A 25534-nucleotide genomic window follows, 5' to 3' on the forward strand; every position below is an offset into this window, starting at 1 on the left:
AGAATTGAGTGAAGGTATATGCGAGATTAAGCAAAGCTATACATGAAGATATCATTTGAAGGTGAAGCTAGGTTTTTGTGAAAGCATATCAGAACTACACTGGTACTGAATCCAACATATGAAGATGCTATTTTGTGCAGTACATTCTTATTAGATTTAACCATCCATCTGTAGTCAGTGTGACTACCATTTGTGATTGAGCAGTGAGCTCTAGGCTGTTGGGCTTTCTGCATGTGCAAACCCCTCTTTGTACACTTACTATCTGCAGTAGTATCATATGATTGTGGGTAAGGTTTCCCACCGTGGTTTTTCTCCTTACAGGGTTTCCACATACAAATATTTGTGTCATGTGTTGTGGATGACTTTATGTTTTACTTTCATGCATTAATATTTACTAGTATTACATTTATTTGTTAAATCTGTCCACCGGTATACTAGACTATTTCATCGGTATTAAGCAGTAATTTGATTAATTTATTTTTGGTTTAATTATATTGGACAACTGATTCACCCCCCCCTTAGTTGTCTTCGGGACCTAACATGGTGTCCTATTGTGCCTCCACAACTCACACCCCTTTCCGTGAAGTGAGAAAAGGGAAGCCTCCTCTTTTATTGTTTCTCCCCTTTTCTCTTACTCATTTTTGTCATTTTTGTCTCCCCTCTCCCCACTATTTATTTCTTTTTTCATTTTATCTTTTCATTCTTTTTCCTTGTTCATTTTTTCTCTTTTATTTTTTTGTCCTTTTAAGGATCAAATATTGGGGTTTCCATTTTCCTTTTCCCTTTTCAGAGATAGGGGAAGCTCGATCCTCAACACTTACCTTTGATTTGTGTGAGTTCTTCTTTTGATTAGTGGGGATCATAGATCTTATCATCCTTTCCCATGCCTTTCTCCAATTCAAGATCAATGATCGATGATCCCAAAATCGCTATCTAGTGACCCTCAGGATCCCTGACATCCCAAAATCACTATCTAGTGACCCTCAAGATCCTTGACCCCCAATCTTTGATGGTCCCACCTATACCTAATGCTTGCAATTAATGAGCCCTTTCAGGCATATATAAGTCCTCTCCCCACTCTTTTTCTCATTTTTTTCTCAACCAACCTATTTTTTCTTTGTGCTATTGTGGTACTTTTATGTAGTGTTTGAGATTTCATTGTGATTTTAGGAGTTAAAAGGGTGTGGTGGTAGATTCAAATATTGTTGTTGAGGTTGGTTTTTCTTTCCTTAGATATTACATATTAAATCTCATTACTATGAGTACACTAAATGTAGTTTAGGTCCTCTTTGTTTATTTATAATCTAACTCATGTGGTTGTTCCATGAATAGAGATAAAATTAACATAACAAATGAAATGTCAGTTCTTGTAAGAACCAAGTAGATGAGACTCCCACAAAGATGTTCCTATAAAATTCCATCACTAAAGTGTGAGGAGAAATTACTTTCAAGTTTGACCGCTCAAAATATTTGAGTTGGGTGTAGGCTTATAGTCAATCATGTGAAATCTAGAGAGCATAGGAAGAGCATACTTAGGTTGTACATTGAAGATACCTAAATATGATTTTGTAATATTAATCTTCAATAATTAATTGAATAGGCCCCTATTTTACATAAAGTAAATATATCATGTAAATTAGTTTTCACTTTTTGTATGGCGGATTAGTAACTCCTTGTGATCAACATATCAGCAACATAAATAAACAAAAGTGTGAGAGTGTAAATCCTACTATAAAATGTATACATTAATATCAAAATAATATTGAGTGAACCAAACTATTAGAAGGAAGTGATAGAAATAAATCCATGTAGATGGATTAGAGTTAGGAGCCCCAATGTGTTTCTACATTGTAGTGTCACACCCTGGACTCAATCCTATTAGGGAAGTCAGTTAATAAAAACCAAATAATTGACTACATAGTTAATAGAATACAAATAACATACATAAATATAGGATTGAAATCCAAAATTAATTATATTTCTTATACTCATTCAAAATATCATATACACTTATATCACCTCATACATTCATAGGATATGTCTCCTTTTGATTATATTCTATACTACCTTATGTCATGAACCCTATTTTTTCCATAATTATTTAATTAGGAAAATAATGTGAAATAAAAATAGAACTGATAATGAAATAAGAAAGGATATCGAATGTATTGATATGAATTATGTACAATTGAATGATCAGTAATAATTTTTATTATAAATTGGGATCGTCATTGCTAATGAGCGATTGAGTTCAAAGTGAATGCAGGAACAGGTGAACAATGATGAAGGTGAGAACATGGTTTAGGTAGAGTTTTCTTAGCTCTTGTATTTCATTAGGATAGATGGAATCTTTCACACACCACATTAGGATTTATAATTTGCATCTTGAAAGTGTGGATGATTTAAATGATCTTATTTGAGTGTTTGTTCAAACTAAAATGATGAAATTGGAATGAGTAGTAGATTGATTTAAATGTTTATATATGTGCATTAATTGCATGATGTGAGTAGTGTTTGAAATAAATATAAGTTGTCTGAGTAATTGTGAAATAGTATGTTTTATGGTTAAAAGAGATAAATGTGTAAATGATTCGAAAACGAATATCGACCCTAGGTTTTTATGCCCTTCTTGTTCAAGTATGTAAATGTATGAAAAGAGTACTTACGAGTTTAAGTTTTGTAAATTGAATAATAGTCTAATATATATATGAAAAATGTATTCAATCATATACATATATCAATGTCCAATTATAGTGAAATTTGATTTTGTCAAGACTTTTGTTTATACATATACATAATCATTTGAGATAAAAAATATATACGTATTATGTGTATATGAATTCTAATGATAATTCGATCACAGACTTATAGATAAGAGTGTAATTATCAAATATAGGTTTGAGGAATTAAACTATTTTATAATAATCCATTATATATATATATATATATATATATATATATATAATATTTAATTATGTTTAAGCGATTATCTTCTTGATTTATGATATGACCATTCAAAATAATGTATTGTATTTATGAAATTAAACTAAGTAATTCGATATATATATATATATATCAAAGAAAGGGTTTATTAAAAAAAACAAAGTTTAAAGTTTAATATTAAAAAAAGAGTCATTTATAAATAAATTATAAAATAAACCATATTACACATATAATGTAATAGATCCCTTTATTAAACATGTTAATAAAACATACCATATTAAATATCACTGTATTAAACATAATAATAAATAAGGTGGAAGAGCTGCCTTGGTCGATGTAGACTCCTCCACCCACGGTAGCCGCTATGATAGGTTTGCAAACCGTCTTCCTCCACCCTCAGTAGCTGTTGTTAAAGCTTTAAACACAGGTTATCGTGGAGGCAAAGTTGTTAGGTGGGCATAGCTTAAGGGAGAGAGACTACCGCCTACCACCACTACCTCCATCAAAACATAAACAACGTGAAAACCTCCTCCCTATTTATAAACCAAACACCACGTGCATGAAACTCCTATTAAAGGATACTCCACGTGCAGATCCGATATGGAAGTAGGCGTAGTTTAAGGGATTATTTCAGTTATATTCAACTTTGGTTTTACATCGACCACATTGCAAACATAAACCGTGATGATTATACACGTGAGGTGGCATGAATTAATAAAAGACATGGGTTATCATCCCACGTAAACACCTTGATCGACATGTATAAGTTAGTTATTTAAACTTTGCATATTTTAAGGGAAGTCATTTTTAGTAAAGTGGACATAGTCTTGGAATTAAAAGCCACATGGATAACGAATAATTATGAATTTAACAGCTTAGTGGTGTGGTATTTAATTCATAGGACTGCATGGAGATTATAGTTACAACCACATAGTGGAACAATAAATAAGACCTAGAGGATAGCAGCAAACATAGCCAAGATTAGAATAAATAGACATATGCAAACACTCATTTGGTCATTCTTTCTCACACGAGATTAGAAGAGTGATAATTTTGAAGGGAGGGTTAGAATAGTAATGATAGAGAGGAAGAATAGTTTGATAGAAGGGAGATGGAAGGGGAAAAGAAGGAGATGCAACTGAGGATTAGAGAATGGGATGAAGAAGAGAAAAGTAGTGAGATTTAGAATAGTTTTCAATCGAATCATAAAAGATCAATCATCATCATCTCAGATTTAGAGTCGAATTTCAGAGTAAAGTTTAGAAATAAAAGATAGAAAGGAAGGATAGAGTTAATAGAAGAATCGACAAATGGAGAGTGTCAAAGAGGTTGTGTACCATCTTGAAAGAGAGAAAGCAAATGTGAAGAGGGAAGCAAATCCATCACCTAAAGCCAGTAACAAGAGCATAAGGAGGTAGGATCTACCTTAATTCTTTGGTCATTATGCAAGGATAGTAAGTGAATCATGAAGTTATATAATGTTTATTAGAATGAAGTTTGATTGAGTCAAGCCATGATTAGAACAAAATCATTTGGACTCGCTTTTGAATAGTCTTATGGAGAAATGTATGATGAGGTATATATGATAAAATAACTAAGAACACGTATGGAAAATGTTAAAAAGTAGTAGGAATTGCATATAGGTTGCTTTACATACTCTCTAAAGGATGATCTAGTTTTAGACCTATGCAATATACTAATGGAAGAGTTAGAGTCGAAAAAGGAATCATTGTTAATTGTTCAAAAATTACATTCATGTAAATAGAGATACAATAGTGAAATAATTTCTCAAAGGTTGTAGATAAACTTAGTAAAACTCTCATAAATGAGATTATCCAATCCTCTAAGAATAAGTAAGAGGTTAGAGAGAGAAACTATGAGATTGAACCACGAAGAAGATAAAATAATAGGATAACGACTTATTAAATAATGAAGTTATTTTGATATCACAAGGAAAGGCTTACACTTTGGAATTTTGCACGAAAAGTAAAGATGGTTATCAAGTGCCTCATTTGAAAAGCCTTATAGATAGGCATTTTATGAACTTGTATCATATTAGATTGTCATTATGGCAAATTAGTGAAGTCGGTGTGTTAAGTTTAAAATCATGAAAGGTCACAAATTAGTATTAAACTAGATATGAGGTTTTGAGAAAAGCGGTAAATGAACCACGACACTTGGAAAGATACAGATAGTTTAGATGAGATAAACTTAGAATTCTAAACCATAAGAAATAGAATGCATGTTAATGAGTATGCTATGTTTTGATAATTGAATAAAAGAATGTGTACTCATTTTATTCAATTTTATATGTAAGATACATACATGTGTTACACCTTCTTAATATTTTTAATCTTGTCTTTAAATTGCTTGAAAGATAGAAGGGAAAGATTGTCTTCTTTTAGATGTATATTTGATTATCCATAAAAGATTGTTTCCTGTCAGATAGGATTGGATTTAAATTAAAGATTTATTTCTATTCAAACAAAATATTGTCTTCTTAGCATAGTATTTTTATCTTGCAAGAAATAGGAAGCTAGAAATAAAAAGCAAAAGATTGTCTTCTATATGAATTATGTGAACAAAGCTAGATAGACTTGTGCTTGTGGAAAGTTACCTTCTAGGACAGGTGCCGAATGTGGATTATAGAGAGTATAGTTTCTTTTCCAACTATCTATTTTTGCTGTGCATGACATTATACTCGACCGAGTAATCAAATTGAATTAACCATTGAAATAATGGAATTCTTTTATTTTATCCTCTCTACCATATCCTAGATTGATAATGAATGCTTGTTTCTTAAAAGAGTTAGAAAAATGAAAATGCTTGTATCATCTAGGCACGCACTAGATTTGATCTTGCCTTTCGAATTACTTTTGCTAAAGCAATTCGTGCAGGGTTGGGTATTCTTGATTGACCAAGAATTCCGAGGAAGCGTAAGCTTCAAGGTTGGGCGGAAAAAGCGCCTGAATCTTGTTCTCGTCCTCATGCTAAAGATTGCATTGGTGACAGCTTGGGTTATAGATCAATGGACGCATCTCACCCTTTACTTTGTATTATTTTGTTATTGAACTTGCGACAACTTGAAATGCGTAAGTATTGTATGATCGAAATATTACTTTTATCGATTTATTGAATAAAGAATATTTATCTTAATTAGAAATTTCATGTGTTTTACAATCTAAATGGAATGATCAAATGAAGCTATGGATGGTTAAATGGAGTGAAATAGACTTATTAATTGATATATGAGTTTATTTAAGAATAAAGAGTATTTTGGTTATTATTTGAAGTTAGCTCGATTTACGTCTTTACACCTTATGGCTTAATTATATTCCCCTATATTCACCATTCTACTAGTGAATGCATCTTACAATATATTTATATCTATAATATGAGACATAAATCATGCATAGTACCCTTACCCTATCTTATATGTTCTAGTTCCTATGTTTTGTGCCCTTGATGTGACATGATGTTTGAAAGTTTATCTATTGTACCTTTCTTGCCAACAATTTTTTTCCTTTTAAACTTTGATTTGTACTCAATTCATCCTTGTTTATCTAGAGGAATATCCTTATATATCTGCTAGGTATTTAAAACTATTTTTCATTAATTTGTGTTCAACTATAGTTATTGGATCTAGATTTGGAACTACAATAGTTTTTTCTAAGTTTAAAATTATGGTGGGTATTTGGAGGGTTTGGGAGAAGTGTTGTGCATCCTAAACTATGTCGATAATGTGGTATAATTATAAAACATCTCTTAACTAATGAAACAAGTTTTAGGTCTTTCCCTTCTACTCTTATAGTTGTTGGTATTAGCCATGCATGTTTTCTATGTATATCCAAACCTTCCCTTCTTGTTAGTATATCATAGTCAATGGATTTGGTAATGATATCCAAATCTAGGTTATTCATTTGAGCTATCAATGGGGCCACTACTATTGGCCATTGTAGGGAAAATTGATATTTTTTTTACATCTTCTTAAATATTCCTCATTGTGTTGACATGCCTTCATAATACAAAGCCATTAGCGACACACTTTCACCTATTTTCATCCTTTCTAGCCTTGGTAAGCTCGGTAGTCACTTATTGCCACAAATTGTCCTTTTGTAGTGTGGTATACTTGATTACTTCTTCTATAAGATGCTTCACTATATTATAACAATAGATGGGATGGGTGACCTTGAAGATGAGGGAACTTAAGTTTTATTTCCTTCGCTAAATATTCTATTTTATCTCTAATGTCCATATGGTGTTTGAGTAGTTTCTCCTAGGCTCTCTATTGTAAGATATCTCCTAACTAAGACTAATATAATAGTGAGATACTACTGAACTTAACTCATGAATTGACCAAAGACAATTGAAATAACTTTAAAGGGGATACTAATTTTAGTTGATTTTTTGGCTAAAATGTCTTTAATATTATATATGGAATATTGTGCAGAAGATGATGGTGTGTTTGAGGAGGCCTTGGAGATTGAGAACATTGTTTCGAAGATGTAGATTTATATTTTCCTTCTTCTTTGCATAATTTTTTATAAGCCTTTATGGAGGCTTCCCTTATATGTTCCCTAATTTTGATTATGATCAATGGATTCTATCACATCAACATATCCAATCTTTGTTTGGTCTTGATTTATTTAGTTTCTATCTCCACAAGTCTTTTATTTAGTGGGGGTAATTGTTGGGCTCACTTCACTAATTTCATATATTTTATGTTGCTCCTCCTCCTTTTCCACTCTTTCTTACCATTCTTTTAATGCTTTAATTAAAGCATTGAAAAATGTATGCATCAAATCTTTCTATGTTTTGTTGGAGGCCACCAAACATATAGTTATTTTATGTTTGTCTAAACCTTATTAGTTGTAGTTAGCTCCTGGTAAATTGTGAGAGTATCCTTTATAACCTTCTTGTCAGATAGCCCACTTTATAGTGTATCTTCATCAATTCATCTCTATGGTACTTGGCCCAACATATCTTCTAGACCATCCCTTGTTTCTTCTTCCATGTTAATTACCTATGGGGAGACTAGTTTGTTTGATTTTTCCTTGTTTTTATTTTCATTTCCTCTCTACACTTTTATTTGTAATAACTTGCCTCTAAGGCTTCTCCTTTAACTAGTTCCCTTTGTGGCTCAAGGGTGGTGGGGATGGCTTCTTCCTTGGTTTTCTACGTTCACCTTGTGTAGGTTGTACTTGTATTCTTTGGGATCTCTTAGGGCTAGTCTCCAACTATAACTCTAGTTCCATTGTACCAAATTCCCAATTGGCATGGTCTTTTTTTTTTGTTTCCTCCATATGCTTGGTAGTTTTTTCTTTTTTCACCGACCTCATGAATTATTGAGTTTTTGGGTGTTATTTTTCTTGAGGGCCCTTCAAGAGACTTAGTAAATTTTTTGCATAGAATTAAATTTTGACACTGAAACTTCATAAGATATTTTAAGAATCCATGAGATTTAGGAATCTATGGCCTCCAATGTTGTAAAGTCTTTATCTGCTAGGAAAGCTATGCTACCCATGTATTTTTGGACAATATAATAATATATTATTTATCTATTATATATAATCTTCTAATTTTTTTTTAAAACCCCTGTATATGGTTGTGAAGGAGGAGACATCCTCGAAATATTGGATGTAGTATCGTACTTGTGCTAAAATTAGCTGTTAGTGTCCCACACCTTTTCTATATAGGATGATAGTGCATTCATAAAATACAAACCTAAATAGATGATGAGGTTGTAGTGTCGTAAATTATACTCCTTTAATTACGGAGCCTAGTTTCACACTCTCCTAGCATGAGCATTTTAGTGTTTCCCACTCCTTTATACATTATAGGATCTTTTCTAACACTAGATGAATACTTAACTCAAGTTATTTAAATGCCATCTCACTCTTATTACGGCCCTTATATTAAAGTGTGCCCTTTAAATTTTATCATTTTAATTCTATATGACTCCTACCCCATTTTAAATCTCAAAACAATTTTCCCCTCACTTAAGAATCATTATTTTCATAAAAAATGCATATCCAATACCAAGGCCCTATTATCTCTTAACCTTAAAAATTTAAACTTATTTTGTTGACTCTATGTCAATCATTGAACATTGTCCAATGGACTTTAGCCAAAATTCTAGGAGGATAATGTGTGAACCTTAGAATTTTTAAATCAATCCCCAATGCAAAAAAAAGGATAATTTTAAGTCAGCCCTTTATCAATTTAATTTGATAATTTCACACATAAGCAATTACTTTCCTCATTTATGATATCAATGAATTAAAGACTGCATGATCTGATGTTAGGATCTATGACTGTTGCACGTGAGATGTTAACTTTTGCAATGATTAAATGGAGGTCTTAAATTTACAATCAAATTGTTTAAATAAAAATAATAATGAAATAACGACAGATTGAATAGAAGAGAGAAAGAAGAGAGAAGACAAAACACAACTTGATAGCGGAGTTCACCAATTGGCTACATCTCTGGGTTCCTCCAATGGAGTGGCCGATCCTTGTTTCAGTTCCAGAAAATGGTTACAAAGGACCTCAACAGTTACAAAGACTTCTTATGTCTCCTCAGACAATAATGAATTACAACAGTCCTCCCATGTACAACAAGCTCAAATTCAAGCTGCCAATGCACAAAGATGAACCATTCACTATCAAACTCTCCAAAATAATTTCTCTCACACTTCTCTAGTCTTAATTCACTACCAAATTTCCTCCTCAAACTCACAACATACCCACCCTTTTTATACACATATTTTGCCAAATATGGTGTAAAACCATATGATTTTACAAATCACTCATATCTCCCAATTTTAACACAATCATTCAAAATTATACTCAACCCTTAAAATTATTGGCTCTTATAATTTTGAGCCTTAAAAAATAATTTAGTTTGGGTTGGTATAAATTTATTACAATCGGGTTTGTTTGATTTAGTTCATAGTTGCAAATGAAGGAGGGTTTGGATTTGCTCTAAGCCCTAAACTCTAGGTCGTATCCTTAACAAAACCAAAAATATCCAACATGTTTCCCAAAGTAGCTGCATGGTATAGCAGTAGGGAGTGGACTCCAGTAACTATGGGGTCACCAGTTCAAACCATCGACCCTCCATAATTCTCTATAGGGTGTTCAATAGCCTTGAAATAGAAGAGGACTCCAAATATATCCAAAGAATCTGCATAGCCTAGTGGAAGAGAATGAAAATAGGAGAGAAGAGGTGAGGGGTTCTAATCCTCCTATCCATATTTTGGTAAACTCAACCGATTCAATTCCAAAACTATCACAACATTAACCATTTTTTGTGAATAAAAATTATCCACCCGAATCAATCCTCCCCATTGGAGAACTTTTGGACCTCCAAAAGTTGTATTTATTCATAAATTAAGTGAGGGCATTGTCTCCCCACTTGTCCTGTATCATCTATCCATTTTTACACCTCTCTCGTCACCACAATCAAGACTACAACAATATTGTTGAACATGTGCATAATTGTATCACTTCCATAAGCATCTACAGAAACTGCTCCAACTACTAACCAATAACTATTGATTAATATTAAGATGAATAAAAATGTAGATACGAAAGTGAATGAATCAACAACATGTTTGTCTTTTACAATAGGAACATTTTTTACCAAGGGAACCTCCAAACTCCCAACCACAAGCTGAGGCTTTGGATAATGAATGCTTTCATTTGTTATCTCCTCACGTTGTATCATTGGCATATCCCACAACATTTGATCTTGATTGGCCTTGATTGCTTCAAGTTCATGCTTAGGATCACCTGACCTGATAGACATAAGAGACAAATCTTTACTTGTATTAATCACCCTCTTCAACTGCCCTATGTTTGCAAAAGACTCATTAGTCTTAACCTTGTGAGAGTGTACAATATACCTGATGCCATCTTTAAACAAATGATAGTGATTCAATTCCCTATAGAAAATAGCCTTCCGATCATACAAATAAGGGCTACCCAACACTATTCCGCAAACATCTAGATGAACCACATCAAACTATACCTTATCAACATACTTACTTGAGATTGTGAACCTTAAAGTACATTGCCTTGTTACTTACAATTTGTTGTTTTCGCAAACCCAACCTAGTGGATAAGGTTTCTTATGTGGAGTAGTTTTCAATCCCAAATTTCTTACATCTTCTGATATTAAGTTAGTTTGGGATCCATTATCTATGAGTGCATCAACTTTAATGTGTTTAGCAACAACCCTTACATGAAAAAAGCTTATTTCTTTTCTTATTTTCAGGGACATCATTAACATGTGAAGTAGAAGCACAACTATCAAAGGAAACACTGGCAATAGGAGCTGTACCTTTCAAACCCATTGTTGTTATCTTAGTTTTGTCTTCAGACTCTGAACTAAGATCCATAACAACATTTGCGGCCTTCTCCTTACCTTTATATTTTTGAGCCCACTTAGGGTTCAATTCTGGATGCAACCGCCAACAATGTTCTTCATCATGACCTTTCTTGTCACAATGTGAACATGTGAACTCTTTCTTAATAGTAGCTGTCTTCTTTTCTCTTTTTGTTTCTCCAACCTTAGATGACTTTTGTAAAAAATTATCATTATAGAAATTCTTACCCCTGGACTCTAGATGTGTGGCTTGAACACTGACTACATCCAGATTCCTAAGATTCAACATCAAAATAGAATGTCTTAGATAAGAATGCAAACCACCTATGTACATAAGTAGTGTATCTTGAGTATACAATGGCACATTCAAAGCAATAGCCCGTTTTCTAAACTCAGGGGTGTAATCCTGGACATACTAACCCTTAGCTTGCCTAAAGATTTGCCAGTTCATTGTCAATTGTTGCATATGTCCTAAAGGGTAGAATTGCTTCTTGAGAGTAGCAACAAATTCCATCCAAGTCATACTGGCATTACCATGGCGAGCAATGTTTTCTCGAGTCCTACTCTCCCACTCAGTGAGAGTTGTTCCTCCCAATTAGAGAGTAGCTAACTGGATCCTAGAGGTATCTTCTACTAGGCCTTGAATCCTACAGTACACTTCTACTTGTTGGACCCAATCATCTAACTTTTCAGCATCTAACTCCCCATGGTACTTAGGTAATTCAAATTCTACATCTAATTTAATTACAAGCTTAGATATGCTCTTGAAAGGATTAATAGAAGTAGAAGAAGAAGAAGGGGAAGAAGGAGGAGAAGGAGATGGAGGATTTTTTGGTGGTGAATCACCACCTTTCATTCACTTTTCTTTATCCTCTCAATATCCATGGTCCTTCAATGACTTTTCTTTTTCATGCTTCATCCATTATTGCCTCTCTTTGTATAGCACTTCTACCATAACCTTCATTTCAAAAAAAGATTTCCAAAAGTCTCTTTCACTGAGCTCTGGGTATTCTTGTTCAGTTGCAATTTCTGACATCTTTAGTGGAAATGTCCTTCGTTTACCAATCTCAAGATTATACTCTGCAAGTGTGCATTCACCTCGCTGGCTCTTAGATCACGTTAACATCCACCTCTGCAAACACTAGTCAAACAAGCTCTGACACCACTTGATTTGATGTTAGGATCTATGACTGTTGCACATGAGATGTTAACTTTTGTAATGATTAAATCAAGGTCTTAAAATTACAATCAAATTGTTTAAATAAACGTAATAATCAAACAACAATAGATTGAACAGAAGAGAGAAAGAAGAGAGAAGACAAAACACAAGTTGATAATGGTGTTTACCAATTGGCTACATCTCCGAGACCCTCTAATGGAGTGGCCGATCCTTGTTTCAGTTCCAAAAAATGGTTACAAAGCACCTCAATGGTTACAAAGACTCCTTATGTCTCCTCAAAAAATAATGAATTACAAAAGTCCTTCTCCCATGTACAACAAGCTCAAATTCAAGCTCCCAATGCACAAAGATGAACCATTCACTATCAAACTCTCCAAAATAATTTATCTCACACTTCTCCAGTCTCAATTCAGTACCAAATTTCCTCCTCAAACTCACAACATACCCCCCTTTTTTATGCACATATTTTGCCAAATATGGTGTAAAACCATATGATTTTACAAATCATTCATATCTCCCAATTTTAACACTTAATATTTTAAAATTATACTCAACCCTTAAAATTATTTGCTCTTATAATTTTGAGCCTTACAAAATAATTTGTTTTAGGTTGGTATAAATTTATTACAATCAGGTTTGTTTGATTTGGTTCACAGTTGCAAATGAAGGAGGGTTCAGATTTGCTCTGAGCCCTAAACTCTCAGCTTATCCTTAACAAAACCAAAAATATCTAACATGTATCCCGAAGTAGCCGCATGGTATAGCGGTAGGGAGTGGACGCTAGTAACTATGGGGTCATCGGTTCAAACCACCAACCGTCCATAATTCTCTATAGGGTGTTCAATAGCCTTGAAATAGAAGCGGCCTCCAAATATATCCGAAGAGTTTGCATAGCCTAGCGGAGGAGAGTGAAAATAGGAGAGCAGAGGTGAGGGGTTCTAATCCCCCTATCCATATTTTGGTAAACTCAACCGAAGCACTTCCATAACTGTCGCAACATTAACCATTTTTAGTGAATAAAAATTATCCACCTGTATCAGTGCAACTCTATGATATCCTTATGAAGTGAAAGTTTTGCCTAATGTGAAGTTATAGACATGCAAATTCAAGGAATAATCAACAATATCAGCAATATATATAAGAACAAATTTAGCCATGGAGGTAAAAAGTTAATTCTTATCTTAAGTCACATAAGTTGTAATGGTTATGCATTATCTAGAGTTGTTTCACTTAAGAATAAACATCCTAAAATATCATCTTAGAAATGTTGGAGTAAATTAGATTTATTCTATTTTTTCTAATTAAGTTTTCTTAGGATAGCTTTATTTGTCACATAAAATAATCATTTAATATTGTTCATGTTAGTTATTTTAGGTGTCCTTCTAGATAGGTATGAGTTAGCATTATGCAACTAATATTGTATTGAGAGAAGTTATACCTACTCCATCTCAGTTGCCTATATAAGCAAGCTCATTGTACATTTGTAAAACTTCTCAATGCAATTCATTTTTTGATTAACATTATTTCTCTCTTCTTGGGGAACTGCTTGCAGTTGTGGGCTTGACTTCAAAGGCTGCAAACTCCAACATGATATCAGAGCTCTTTTGCTTGTATCTCTTTCCAATTGAAACCCTTCAAGTTCTCGAGATTGGCAACATATTTATGCTACCTCAGTCGGCGCCACCCAATCTGTGTCAGTTTTCACTCTTGATTAATAACAGTATTTCTCTAGTCTGCTCATTGGCGTGCATTATAAATTCCCTACCATATTTTAGATTGTGTATATTACAATCTCTCCCACAAGCTAGTTTGCAGACCTAGGACCATTTCAACATTGAAAATTATTAGAATTTTTAAAAGTCACCTCCATTTTGTCGTTACACCTGTGGCGTTATTGATATTTTTATTACTTCTTTCCTATGTGTATTCTTGGCACCGTCTATCTTATTTCTAGTTGTGGCATTTTGGTTTCTGTGACATTTATTTTGTTTGGCCTCAATTTTCCTCTTTGTATCTGTCAGCTGTAGTGACGTACGTACCTACAACGATTGGAGGAGCAATTTATCATTTAATTTTTCCGACCAAGTTTGCAATTTTCCAATATTTGATCAGCTTTGGCAGCAATATACATATTGCAATTTTGTGGTTGCGGTGAAATTTGGATTGGAGCTATATTTCACCTTCCTTCATTGATTCCATCATGAGCAGCAATACATATTTTCCCACCACCAAAGCATTGATGCGATATCATTAGGGCATCGATATATTTGACCGAGGAGGTCGATATCTTGCTAGCTTCATCCCTGCCTTAAGCCGACCATCTTTATCTCCAACATCGAATGCTCTCTCATTGGCTGCGATTTCATTTGTTTACCAATTACTGAGAACAATATAATCACATCATTTCCTTCTTATTGAGCTTGAAGCTTTGTTTTATATCGTCTTCAAACTAGTGGATTCAAATATTTTAACCATCAATTATAGTGGGAAGACAATATCATTGGTGTCATGTTATTAGGGGCGCGATATCTATTTTGGCAGTGTGGGTTCGTGTTTTTTGACTGCTAAGTTCGGCCTTTGGTGCTCCATTTTTTTGGTCACCGATATTACATGGGACGAGGCATTACATATTGGCGTCATGGCTTTTGTCGAACCTTTTTTTGGCTCGAGCCTCAATTTCCTATCGCAGGTTAACTTTATTTTTTGGTTTGATAGAGACATTTCATTGATGTTCATTTTGTGAGGGCCTATCACATCAAGAGGTGTGATTATACTGTTGATATGCTTGTGGCGCGTGCAGCTGCCACCACCTCATCGCCACTCATTGAGAAATTGTACCCTATTTGGGCCCTCAAATTTTTTTATTCATGAAATTGCATTTCTATATGGTTTGTTTATTCCTTAAGGGAGAATGTGGGAGAAAAGTGTACTGATAATTTTAAGAAATCTTTTTCAAAAAATTGTATTAAATCTTGGCGAATATTTAATTTTAAAAAAAATAATAATAATGTTTATTGGCGAATCTTTCTTTTTTTATTAAAAAAAATTAATTTTATTGACGAATTTGTTTATATCAATTTTTACTGGTAAAAATATTGGCGAATCTTGAAAAATGATCATTGTATGCATTAATTACTATTTCATTTCCTTTCATTTAAAAATAATCTTTTATAAAAAAGTAAAGGCATGAACGTTGAAATCATTAATGAGTTTAGGGTTAGACTATACTTTATTTGGTTTCTACCATTAACTTAAAATAATCTAATAGCCCTCTTTCTATTTTGTGAGATAAAATTTACAAACAATTTGTAACTCATGGGGCCAAAAATTGCTTTTAGACCATTGGTTTTCATTGAAGTCAACAATTCAAAAACAATTTCAAACCCCACGAGCATTACAACTTGTAGGTACATTTTACCTCATGGAATACAATGAAGGTAATGCATTAGATTTATTTTAAATCAATGGTGGAAATAAAAGATTGTTGATATAACCCTAAAGTAGCTAATAATTATGATATATTATTGGTAAATTAATTTGGATTTCTACAATCAATTATAAAATGTTGGTGAATCTGATCCCACCATGTATCAAATATTGTGGCGAATCTTTAAGTTAAAAAAACTAATAAAATAAATTCTCTGGCGATTTAAATAACATTAAAATAATAAATTTGTAAAATTGTGGCCATTTATGTAACCTTAAAAGTTGAAATTATTAGCAAAATTAGATTCCCAAATTTCAAAAAATAGCCAATTGGCAAATATTAGCCACAAAAATTTTCATTGGAAAAGTGGTTTGCAAGCATTGGATGATATGTTCCCTTCAACCACTTACCATTTGGGTAGGAATTTATTTATTTGGGGGGCTACGTAGTCTCTTACTTTGCGTCTTATGAGCAGACTATTGATTGGATTCTTCTGATGGACATAGTTTTTGGGGGTATTGGTGTGATACTTCCATACATCACATGATCTATCACTTATATATATCTTGCATATCTCCTTTTTTGAGAGGAGTTTTGTCCCATGAGGTTATCTCCTTTTCTCTATTTGTAAGAGATTAGTTGAATCACTAGTTGGGTATGGGTACCTAGCATAGCCTAGTTATTGGGACCCATATATTGCACCATTATAATTAGTCTTGAATCATATGCATAATAATTTCTCTCTCTAAGATGCACTTAAGGGGGGGCGTTAGAGTAAACTAGATTTATTCTATTTACTCTAATAGCTTTACGTAGGATAGCTTTATTTGTCACATGAAATAATCATCTAATATTATTCATGTTAGTTATCTTAGGTGTCCTTCTAGATAGGTATGAGTTAGCATTATGTATTTAACATTGTATTGAGAGTAGTTGCACCTACTCCATCTCAGTTGCCTATATAAGCAAGCTCATTGTACATTTGTAAAACTTCTCAATACAATTCATTTTCTAGTGAACATTATTTCTCTCTTCTTGTGGAAGTGCTTGTAGCTATGGTATTGGCTTCAGAGGTTGGAAATTCCAACAAGAAACTGTTGATATCAAAAGAGCCATTAAAAATATATTGAGTGTCTTTTATTCTTTTGATCAAGGTGGAAAGAGATAGACAGATGGCCCAATCTTGAAGTCAAGGCATTTTGCATAAAACCTTAATGCTTCCTCCTCTCCCTTTCTCTTTCATTCACAACTTCACTCTTCTTTAACTTTTATTTTTTCCTCTTCTTTGTTAGGACAAATAGGGGTGGTTCTAGTATTTCAAATTCTTCTCATTCCTAGCTATGATAGTTTTGTAGAATGGAAACCAATGACATAGAGGAACTTGTACATTGTAGGCTATAGTACTATCATGGTACCAATATAATTTTTGTTGGTGAGAGAATAAAGGGTTAATGGTTGTGGTAAAACTCATAAGTCACACCTTAGAACAACAAAATAAATTCAAACAAGGGCTAGATGAGATCTTTCCAAGGACATAAGGTTTCATTCTTTTTGACCTACATAAGAACACAAACCTCTTCCAAGCCAATAGGAAGCTCACCTCTCAATTGTTGGCTTTCTTACAAGCCACCCTCAATTTAGGATTCTTTAATGGAACTTGTTATTTTCACAACATGAACTCTAACAATTCAAACATTTTCACAAAAGGGTTACCCAAAGACCTTCATTCCATTGGGCATGGAACCAACCTAAACACTTTATTTTATGCATTAATATATCCATGTATCGATAACATTTAGAGAAACAAACTTTAAACACATACAATCATGCACATGATTTGATCAATTTCATCTAGAAACTTAATGAGACCTTAACATAGAATTTAATAATTATATTATTTGCATTGATATATTTAAAATACATTAGTTGCTTAAAGTCATTCAATAAGTAAAAACTTTACAGGTATTGCTCGAAACGAAAAATAATCTCACCATTGATAATCAAAGCATTTGATTGAACATTTAATTTTAATACCCTAGAATTGAGATATTATTCATCCAATAACAAACTTAAGACCTAGTGAATCAATAATTATCCATCCAATAGGAACTATAATCTTGGCATGCTATGGTGGACCTCACAATGTTTAAAGGTCTTTATCATATTTCTAAATGACTACTCTAAACAATACCAAATTTATTAATCAAAGGTAGATTTTGACTAACAAAAATAAGATAAATATTTATCACTTTTAACTTTAAATTAAACCTTCATTTAACATTTAATAAAAATAAATTGATATTAATTATTTAATAAAAATTATTTACTGGTACAATATTTTCTAAGTTTTGATTAGATAAAACAAGGATTGGTCAGAGCCATTACATAACCACCATGTAAGGACACAAAAAGGGGAACTCACTAGTAATGAGACCACTAAGACACAAAAACCAATAAAGGCAAACCTTTTCTTGACAAATGCTTTTGATCAGAACACCAAACTAGCAGGAACAAAGTTCCCTACAACACAAAATCACCTAATCATAACAAAGGGGTTTAGAAAAGCACCTCAAACCATCGTCATACAAATACCCCTTGCACTAGATCTAAAACAATCAAATGAGTAGAAAAAAAAAATGAATTTGAAAGGCTTTCCACAACCTTTTACTTAGAGGACCACCTTGTGCCAATAATTTCTTAGACAAGGAAGAAACCCAAAAGGAGCTGTAAGAACCCACAAATGGACCACTTGACTAGCTCACCACATGAACCATAGGAGGATGAGCGGGTGCAGGGAAAGAAGCACAAGCCCAAGAAGAAAACAATATCCTCCAAAGGAGGTCTGACAGTGCCAAAGGAATGGGTAAGAAAGGAGCACAACTCTCTCTTGTTAAATGCTCCTTAAATAGCTATCCCTCAGCATCCATCCACTACCCTCCCACAAATGACAACACCAAAACCACTTCAAAAGGAAGATCATTATCCCCTAAGAATTGCACATACCCAAAACCCCAAGGACCTAAACCAACCCCCACATCAAATCCCACCAAAGGTGGAGAATATTTCATCCCAAATCCATCAAAACAAAAAGAGGGAAACTCACCTCAAGAGCCCCTCTAGAAAAGGGATCCCGAATACTCACCATCTTTGACCAAAGACAACCAACGTTGGAGGCATATAGTAGAATAGGGGCACTATTTTGAGTGGTCCACCACATGCTAGTAGAGGGGGTGTCAAACACCTTCACAACAGAAACTATCACCAAAACAGTCCATAGTCCACTCAAACAGAATATAGGAGGCATAGAATTAGGATCCCAAAAATGAGCAAGAAACAATATGAAACAAAGGCCTCAAATCCACAAGCAATCAACAAACACTAGGAAAAGAAACACATCCCACAAGGGGCAACCACCTCAAGGACCTCCACTAAATTAGAATCTCTAACAACGATTGTCCACACATATTGATAAACAATTGATAAATTACAGACCTTGTGCAGAAAACACCAACAAACAAAGGTTGTAGAAGTGGCAAGCATAACCTTGACAAAATATACAATGGAAGCCACACCCATAGCCCACATGCACTAAAGCCAGGGCCCATATTGACCAACATACACCCTCTCAATAGCATGAAATAGAACCGCCATTCCATGACCCCAATAGGACATCCTGAAGAAGGCCTCCAACACCCCTATCAATTAGATTATGAGGTCTCCCCAAAGAAAGCCTACATAAACAACCCACTAGCTAGAAGGAGAAATAGTCCCCATCCGACCAAGCATGAATAGTCACTTCTGCGTTGAACGAAAAACCCATGAGAATCCTTTTATAATTGAAGAGTAGAAGGAGAAATAGCCCCCATCCAATCAAGCATGAATAGTCACTTTTGTGTTGAACGAAAAACCCACGAGAATCCTTTGCATATCTGAAGGGAAGCTATCTCAGACTTGACCAACCACAAGAGAAAACTATCACAAACACAAACCCCACAAATAGGGGTACCACGAGAGAGCCTTCTGCTCAAAGAAGACCACAAACACACATGTCTTGCCCAAGGAAACATAGTACAAGGCAGATCCACCCTCATTTAAGTCACCATCGACACTTTCTCCTTCCCAATACATTGAATCGCTAACACCTCCTCCTCCGCTACTCTACTTCCCCATCTTTAAAACCTTCTAGTTTATAAACAATAAACATTCTCTAAGCTAACAACATTTTCTAAGTTAAAAGATATAAACAGTAACTTTATTCTTGATCAAGAACATGCAACTGCAATAATAGAATTGTTGTTTGTCAGTAAAATATATGAATAATAACTTACCTTTTATGATCACTTCCAAAACAAAGAAACCCAAATTAAGATCGAAGAAATCTAGTAACATGAAATAACCTCTTTCTTGGCTATTCTTAAACCAACCGTCTAGTGAAATTCATCTTTAAAAAAGTGCGATGATGATAAATGCAAGACTGAAATTATAAAAATAATATTGCAAATATGCTTCTATTATCTCTATACGCATTCTATAAAAGAGAGATTATTTAAACCGAAATGTGGGCCGACCATCGAATGTTGCGAGACTGCAAAAGGATAGAAGGGGAAATCGTCCATAGTAGAGATGGCATAAAGCAAGAAAGTAGGGAATGTCAGGTTCTGTAGAAAATACGTTCAAGGAAAAAAGATCCATGGTTGATCTTCAGACAGGCACAGCAGGATATGTTTGGTTGTAATCTACACTTATATAACAGTGCTTCGATCAGTTCTCTTAATTTCCTTTTGCATTAAGAGCCTGTTTGTTTTTTGACAAATGGATTCCATTAGTGGAAAAGTGAAAGAGATTATAAGCAATCGCTTGCAGGCAATTGCGAAAGAGATTAAGCATTTAACTAGTGTGCCCAACGATGCCCAGCACCTCCGCGTGGAGATAGATCATGTGAAGGGTATAGTCGATCATATTAACAGTCGGCTAAGTTGGAAAGGTCGACAGCCTTTGGCAGTGGTGAGTCTTTGGGTGAGCACACAAGAGCAAATCGTCCAATCTGCTGAAGAGGTGTTTCTCCAGTACGTTGAAAACAAGCACCGTCGCTTGTGTTGTTGCTGCCCTCACTGTTTCCTTGTCAAAAGTTCCAGTCGAAAGATCCGTAATGCTCTAGCGGAAATAGATGAGCTTCTGAAGATGAAAGATTCAGATTTTCCTAAGAATGGAGACCTGGAAGAGCCTCCGGAGAGGCTGATGCCGCCCATGGGGAAGGAGCTGGTTGGCGCGTTTGTTCAAGAGAAGCTGTCGGAGCTGGAGACGTGGGTGCTGGAAGATGACTCTGTTCGTGTGGTTGGCGTCTATGGAATGCCCGGCTTGGGAAAGACTTCCTTGCTCAAACAAATCAACAACAATGTAAAGGTAATCAATTTCTTTAAGCTTGTGATTTGGGTTACTGTGTCTGGAGAATCCGATATCTCCGCGCTCCAGAGGCGTATTTTTGAGACAATTGAGTTGCCTTGGCGATCCAATTTGAGCATTGACGAAGCTGCAGGAGTCTTGCTTTCGATTTTCAAGGAGAGGCGACTGCTGCTCATTTTGGACGATGTGCGGAGAAGCATAGATGTTTCTAATTTGGGGATTTCTGTTTCTGAGAATACAAAAAAAGTCGTACTTACCTCCAGGGATAAAGAGGTGTGCAGTAGCATGAGAGCAGACAAGATGATCGCAATGAAGCATCTGACGGAGGAAGAAGGTTGGGATCTTTTCTGCAGAGGAGCCTTCGTAGCTGGCGAGGATCAGAATATGGATAGCGAGATAGAACAATTGGCCAGATCAGTTGCAAAGGAGTGTAAAGGGCATCCCCTGGCCATTAAAACCCTTGCTCGGACAACGCCGCCGCTTCACAGCACTGCCCCGTCGGCATGGGAAAACATTCTGAAGGAGCTAAAGGAGATTGATCCCCAGTTTCATCGCATTCACGAAGAGATTCTGAGCGAATTGTTCAAGCCACTGAAGCACAGCTACGATGCTCTGGAAACAGATGAGCTCAGGCTTTGTTTCCTGTACTTGGCAGCTTATAGAGAACACGAAGAAATCGACGCGGATCAATTGATACAGTTGTGGTTGGCAGAGGGTCTAGTGAAAAGCAGATTTGAAGGGCGCTACGTTTTTCTCAAGATCTTGGCGGACCGATGTTTGGTCGACATTGAGGTTAAAGAGGAAAACGGCCATGATATTTGGAAGGTGAAAATCCATGATTTGCTCAGAGATATGGCGGTACACATCGCTGAGATCGACCAGAAAAGCTTGTTCCGTGCAGGTCAGCGTTTAACAGAGTTTCGGTACTCTTTATTTGCAAATCCACAATGGGTGAGGATATCATTGATCCATAAACGTATCAGTTTTCTGCCAGACAAATTTGTTTGCAGGAAGCTAGTGACTCTGTTGCTGAACTCAAATACAATTGAAGAGGTTCCGGAGGGCTTCCTGGATAAGCTGGATATGTTAATGGTGCTTGATCTCAGCAACACGCCCATCAAATTCTTGCCAAAGTCCATCTACCTTTTGAATAATCTCCGATATCTCCAGCTTTCCAATACCCAGATTAGGGTACTCCATGATCAAACATTTGAGTTGAATAGAGTGCAGTTTTTAGATCTTTCTTTCTCCCTTCTCATCACTATTCAATCCATGATAAAGGAGATGAAAAGTCTCCAAATTCTCAAGTTAGCCCACTGTTATGATTTGGAGTTCGTTTCGCCCGACATATCACAGCTAACTAGTTTGGAAGAGCTCGACATGTGGAAGACCCTGTTTGCATTTTCGCGGGAATTGGAAACAGGTGAAGAAATAAAGAAGGCTTCTTTGCAAGATATATGCAAACTCCATCGTCTCAAGCGTCTCCGTCTAACCCTAAAATCGCCAATTGAGGAACGGACAGTGGGGAATCTAGTGGAGCTTCAAGAACTTTGGCTACTTTGGATGCCCCAAGTCCGTCAAACACATCTGCCCACTGACATGCGGGCCATGCACAACCTGGAGAAGCTCCACCTGTATGACTGTCACCTTGAGGGAACCCCTGATTTATTCTCAGAATTACAAAATCTCAACTACATAAAGTTGAAATCTTCTAATTTACTGCTCACTCTTTCCGGATTAGGGTTGGGCAGATTATCCAATTTGAAGGAAATGGAGATTGAGGAATGCCTTCTACTCACAGAGCTGGGAGAAGAATTTGGGAGGAAAGTCTGCTTTCCAAGGCTGCGCAAGCTCAAACTGTGGATGTTACCTTCTCTGGAGAGTCTGTCTACTTCTGTGGAAGAGGGGGCTTTGCCCATGTTGCAGACTTTGGCTATATTCCATTGCATGAAGTTTAAAGTACTTCCATGCGGACTTGATAATCTCAAGTCTCTCGAACAGATCAGAGGATATAAGGAATGGTGGAATGAAATTAACTGGGAAGATGAAGTGATGAAGAACCATCTTTATGGTAAGTATGTAGAAATTGTGCAAATCCGTGATAATTGTCATGTTTAACCCACAGTTTTCCTTAACTATGAAGCATGAAATAATTGCTTGTATGAATCAGACGCTATTTATTTCGCAAAGTATTGCTTCCATGTGTAATTATCAAGTTTAACCTACAGTTTCCCCCTAAGTAAGAAGCAAGGAATAATTGCTTGTATGAATCAGACGCTGTTTGTTTTAAAAAAGTATTGCTTGTGTCTAATGATGTATTGATATTTGACTTATTAGACAGTTTCAGCTCGTTACTCTAGATATGCCAACAAAACAGAGTAATATTGCCTTTTAGAAAACCACTTTCATAAGAGCTTCAGATATTTCCTTTTACGAAACACAGGGCTCGGAGTTCAAATGTTTTTTTTAAGTTCTTACGGGTAATAAAATTAGCTAAAACTATGAATTCAAAAAGTTTATTCTAATTTGAGGTTACTAGTTAGCATTCCAATCAACTTAGGAAATGGATTCAAAAGGTTTGATTGTTTTTATTTGTAGATACAAAGTTACCATTTCATCTAACTTATGATCAAAGTGATATTAATTGAGAAAATTCGCAAGTCAATATAAAATTTATTTGATGAAGTTAACATAAATGTTTGTATAAAGGATGGATAATAATGAATGTTTGGAAAAAAATATGAAATGAATTTTTTAGTGATTTTTTCTTTAAAATCACAAGCATGTATTACAAATTACAATCAATATGAAGGAAGAAATCCAAACCCACAATATTTTTTGTACCAAATTTGAGGCATGCATCTTTCAATTTACTAACATTGTAACTATCTACAAAAGCAAGACTAGAGGCAACAATATCCACATATATGTCTTTACATAATTTTGATTCACATAGTTGATAGTCACAAAGACGTATTGAGAGTGGGGCCAAATTAGTATATGCAAAATATCAACTTTACTTCCAATTTTTGAATAGGATCATTAATAGATCTTATTTTAACATTAAAGAAACTAAGTAAATGAAAAACACAATCACACATTAACACATAGGAACACTAGATATACATGTAGACCCAAAAGGAGAAAAATACAATAAGAATAGTTTCTTGGATTTACTACCCAAATCCAACCTACCAAAGATAATAAAGAACTTATAATATTATGTGGGCACCGACCTATAGGAATTACAATCTCAAACGTAGACACTAATCCCCAATTATATTTGTAGGCATTGACCTTTAGGAGACATTGATCCCTAAACTCAAGAAGTGAGCACCAACTTAGATAATGAGGAACCAACATAAATTACAACCTAATTTATGAAAATTATTTCATGTGTACTTTCAAAGATTATCCTTCAAGATAACTCTAATTTGATATGCTTCTAAGAACCCTCACAATACGCATGAGATGTACATTTTAGTTTGCACATATCAACACAAATTGAGTAGACAACTTGCATAACTTATTTCACAGTTATCAGTTTCAACCTCTCATTATCACATGAAAAGACTATAGATAAGTTTAATATGCATTTCACTAGTAATTACAACCTCAAGTTATCCTAGAACATATTTACAACATCTACAATTTGGCCGCAAGTATATTTCACAAAGCAAACTTGTAGTTGGTATGTTCCTAAAGCCCACCCATTACACAAGGAGTAGAAACACACTATGCATCACCCAAAACTTCCTCAACTCATTTTAGAGACTTCTCTAATTAGTACACATACCATTCTCTGGCTCATCCAATAGAAACATTAACACAATCAATAACCTAACAAAGTGAACACTCTGTCACTTATAACTTTTTGTCCACTTGATCACAACCTTTGAAACTTGGGCATATGATACTTCATATACAACTTTACTATACTTCAAAACCGCAAGCCATAATACATGATTGTGGTATAATACAATAACAAAATCCATGACATTCCAACTAGGTGCACACACTATCTTTGAGCAACAAACCCTAGTAACATGTCGCAAACACTTATGGAACTATGCAAGGGTAATATACAATCAAGAAACACTAATATTGATACATGATAATAACATTAAGAGATCTATTATAAATTCTTTACTATGTCATTCACTATTGTTAAATAGTCTTACATGACATGATA

The 25534-nt window shown here is 34.7% G+C and overlaps 1 protein-coding gene across 1 annotated transcript; it reads left to right on the forward strand.

The window, feature by feature from the left end:
* Positions 1 to 20514: 20514 nt before the first annotated feature.
* On the forward strand, positions 20515 to 23612 carry LOC131858002 (probable disease resistance protein At1g61300). The gene has a single exon (XM_059210857.1). It carries the CDS (start codon positions 20752 to 20754, stop codon positions 23458 to 23460), a length of 2709 nt encoding a protein of 902 aa, XP_059066840.1. The 5' UTR covers positions 20515 to 20751; the 3' UTR covers positions 23461 to 23612.
* The last annotated feature ends 1922 nt before the right edge of the window (positions 23613 to 25534 follow it).

The sequence above is a fragment of the Cryptomeria japonica genome, chromosome 8, assembly GCF_030272615.1.
Source record: "Cryptomeria japonica chromosome 8, Sugi_1.0, whole genome shotgun sequence".
Taxonomy (NCBI): domain Eukaryota; kingdom Viridiplantae; phylum Streptophyta; class Pinopsida; order Cupressales; family Cupressaceae; genus Cryptomeria; species Cryptomeria japonica.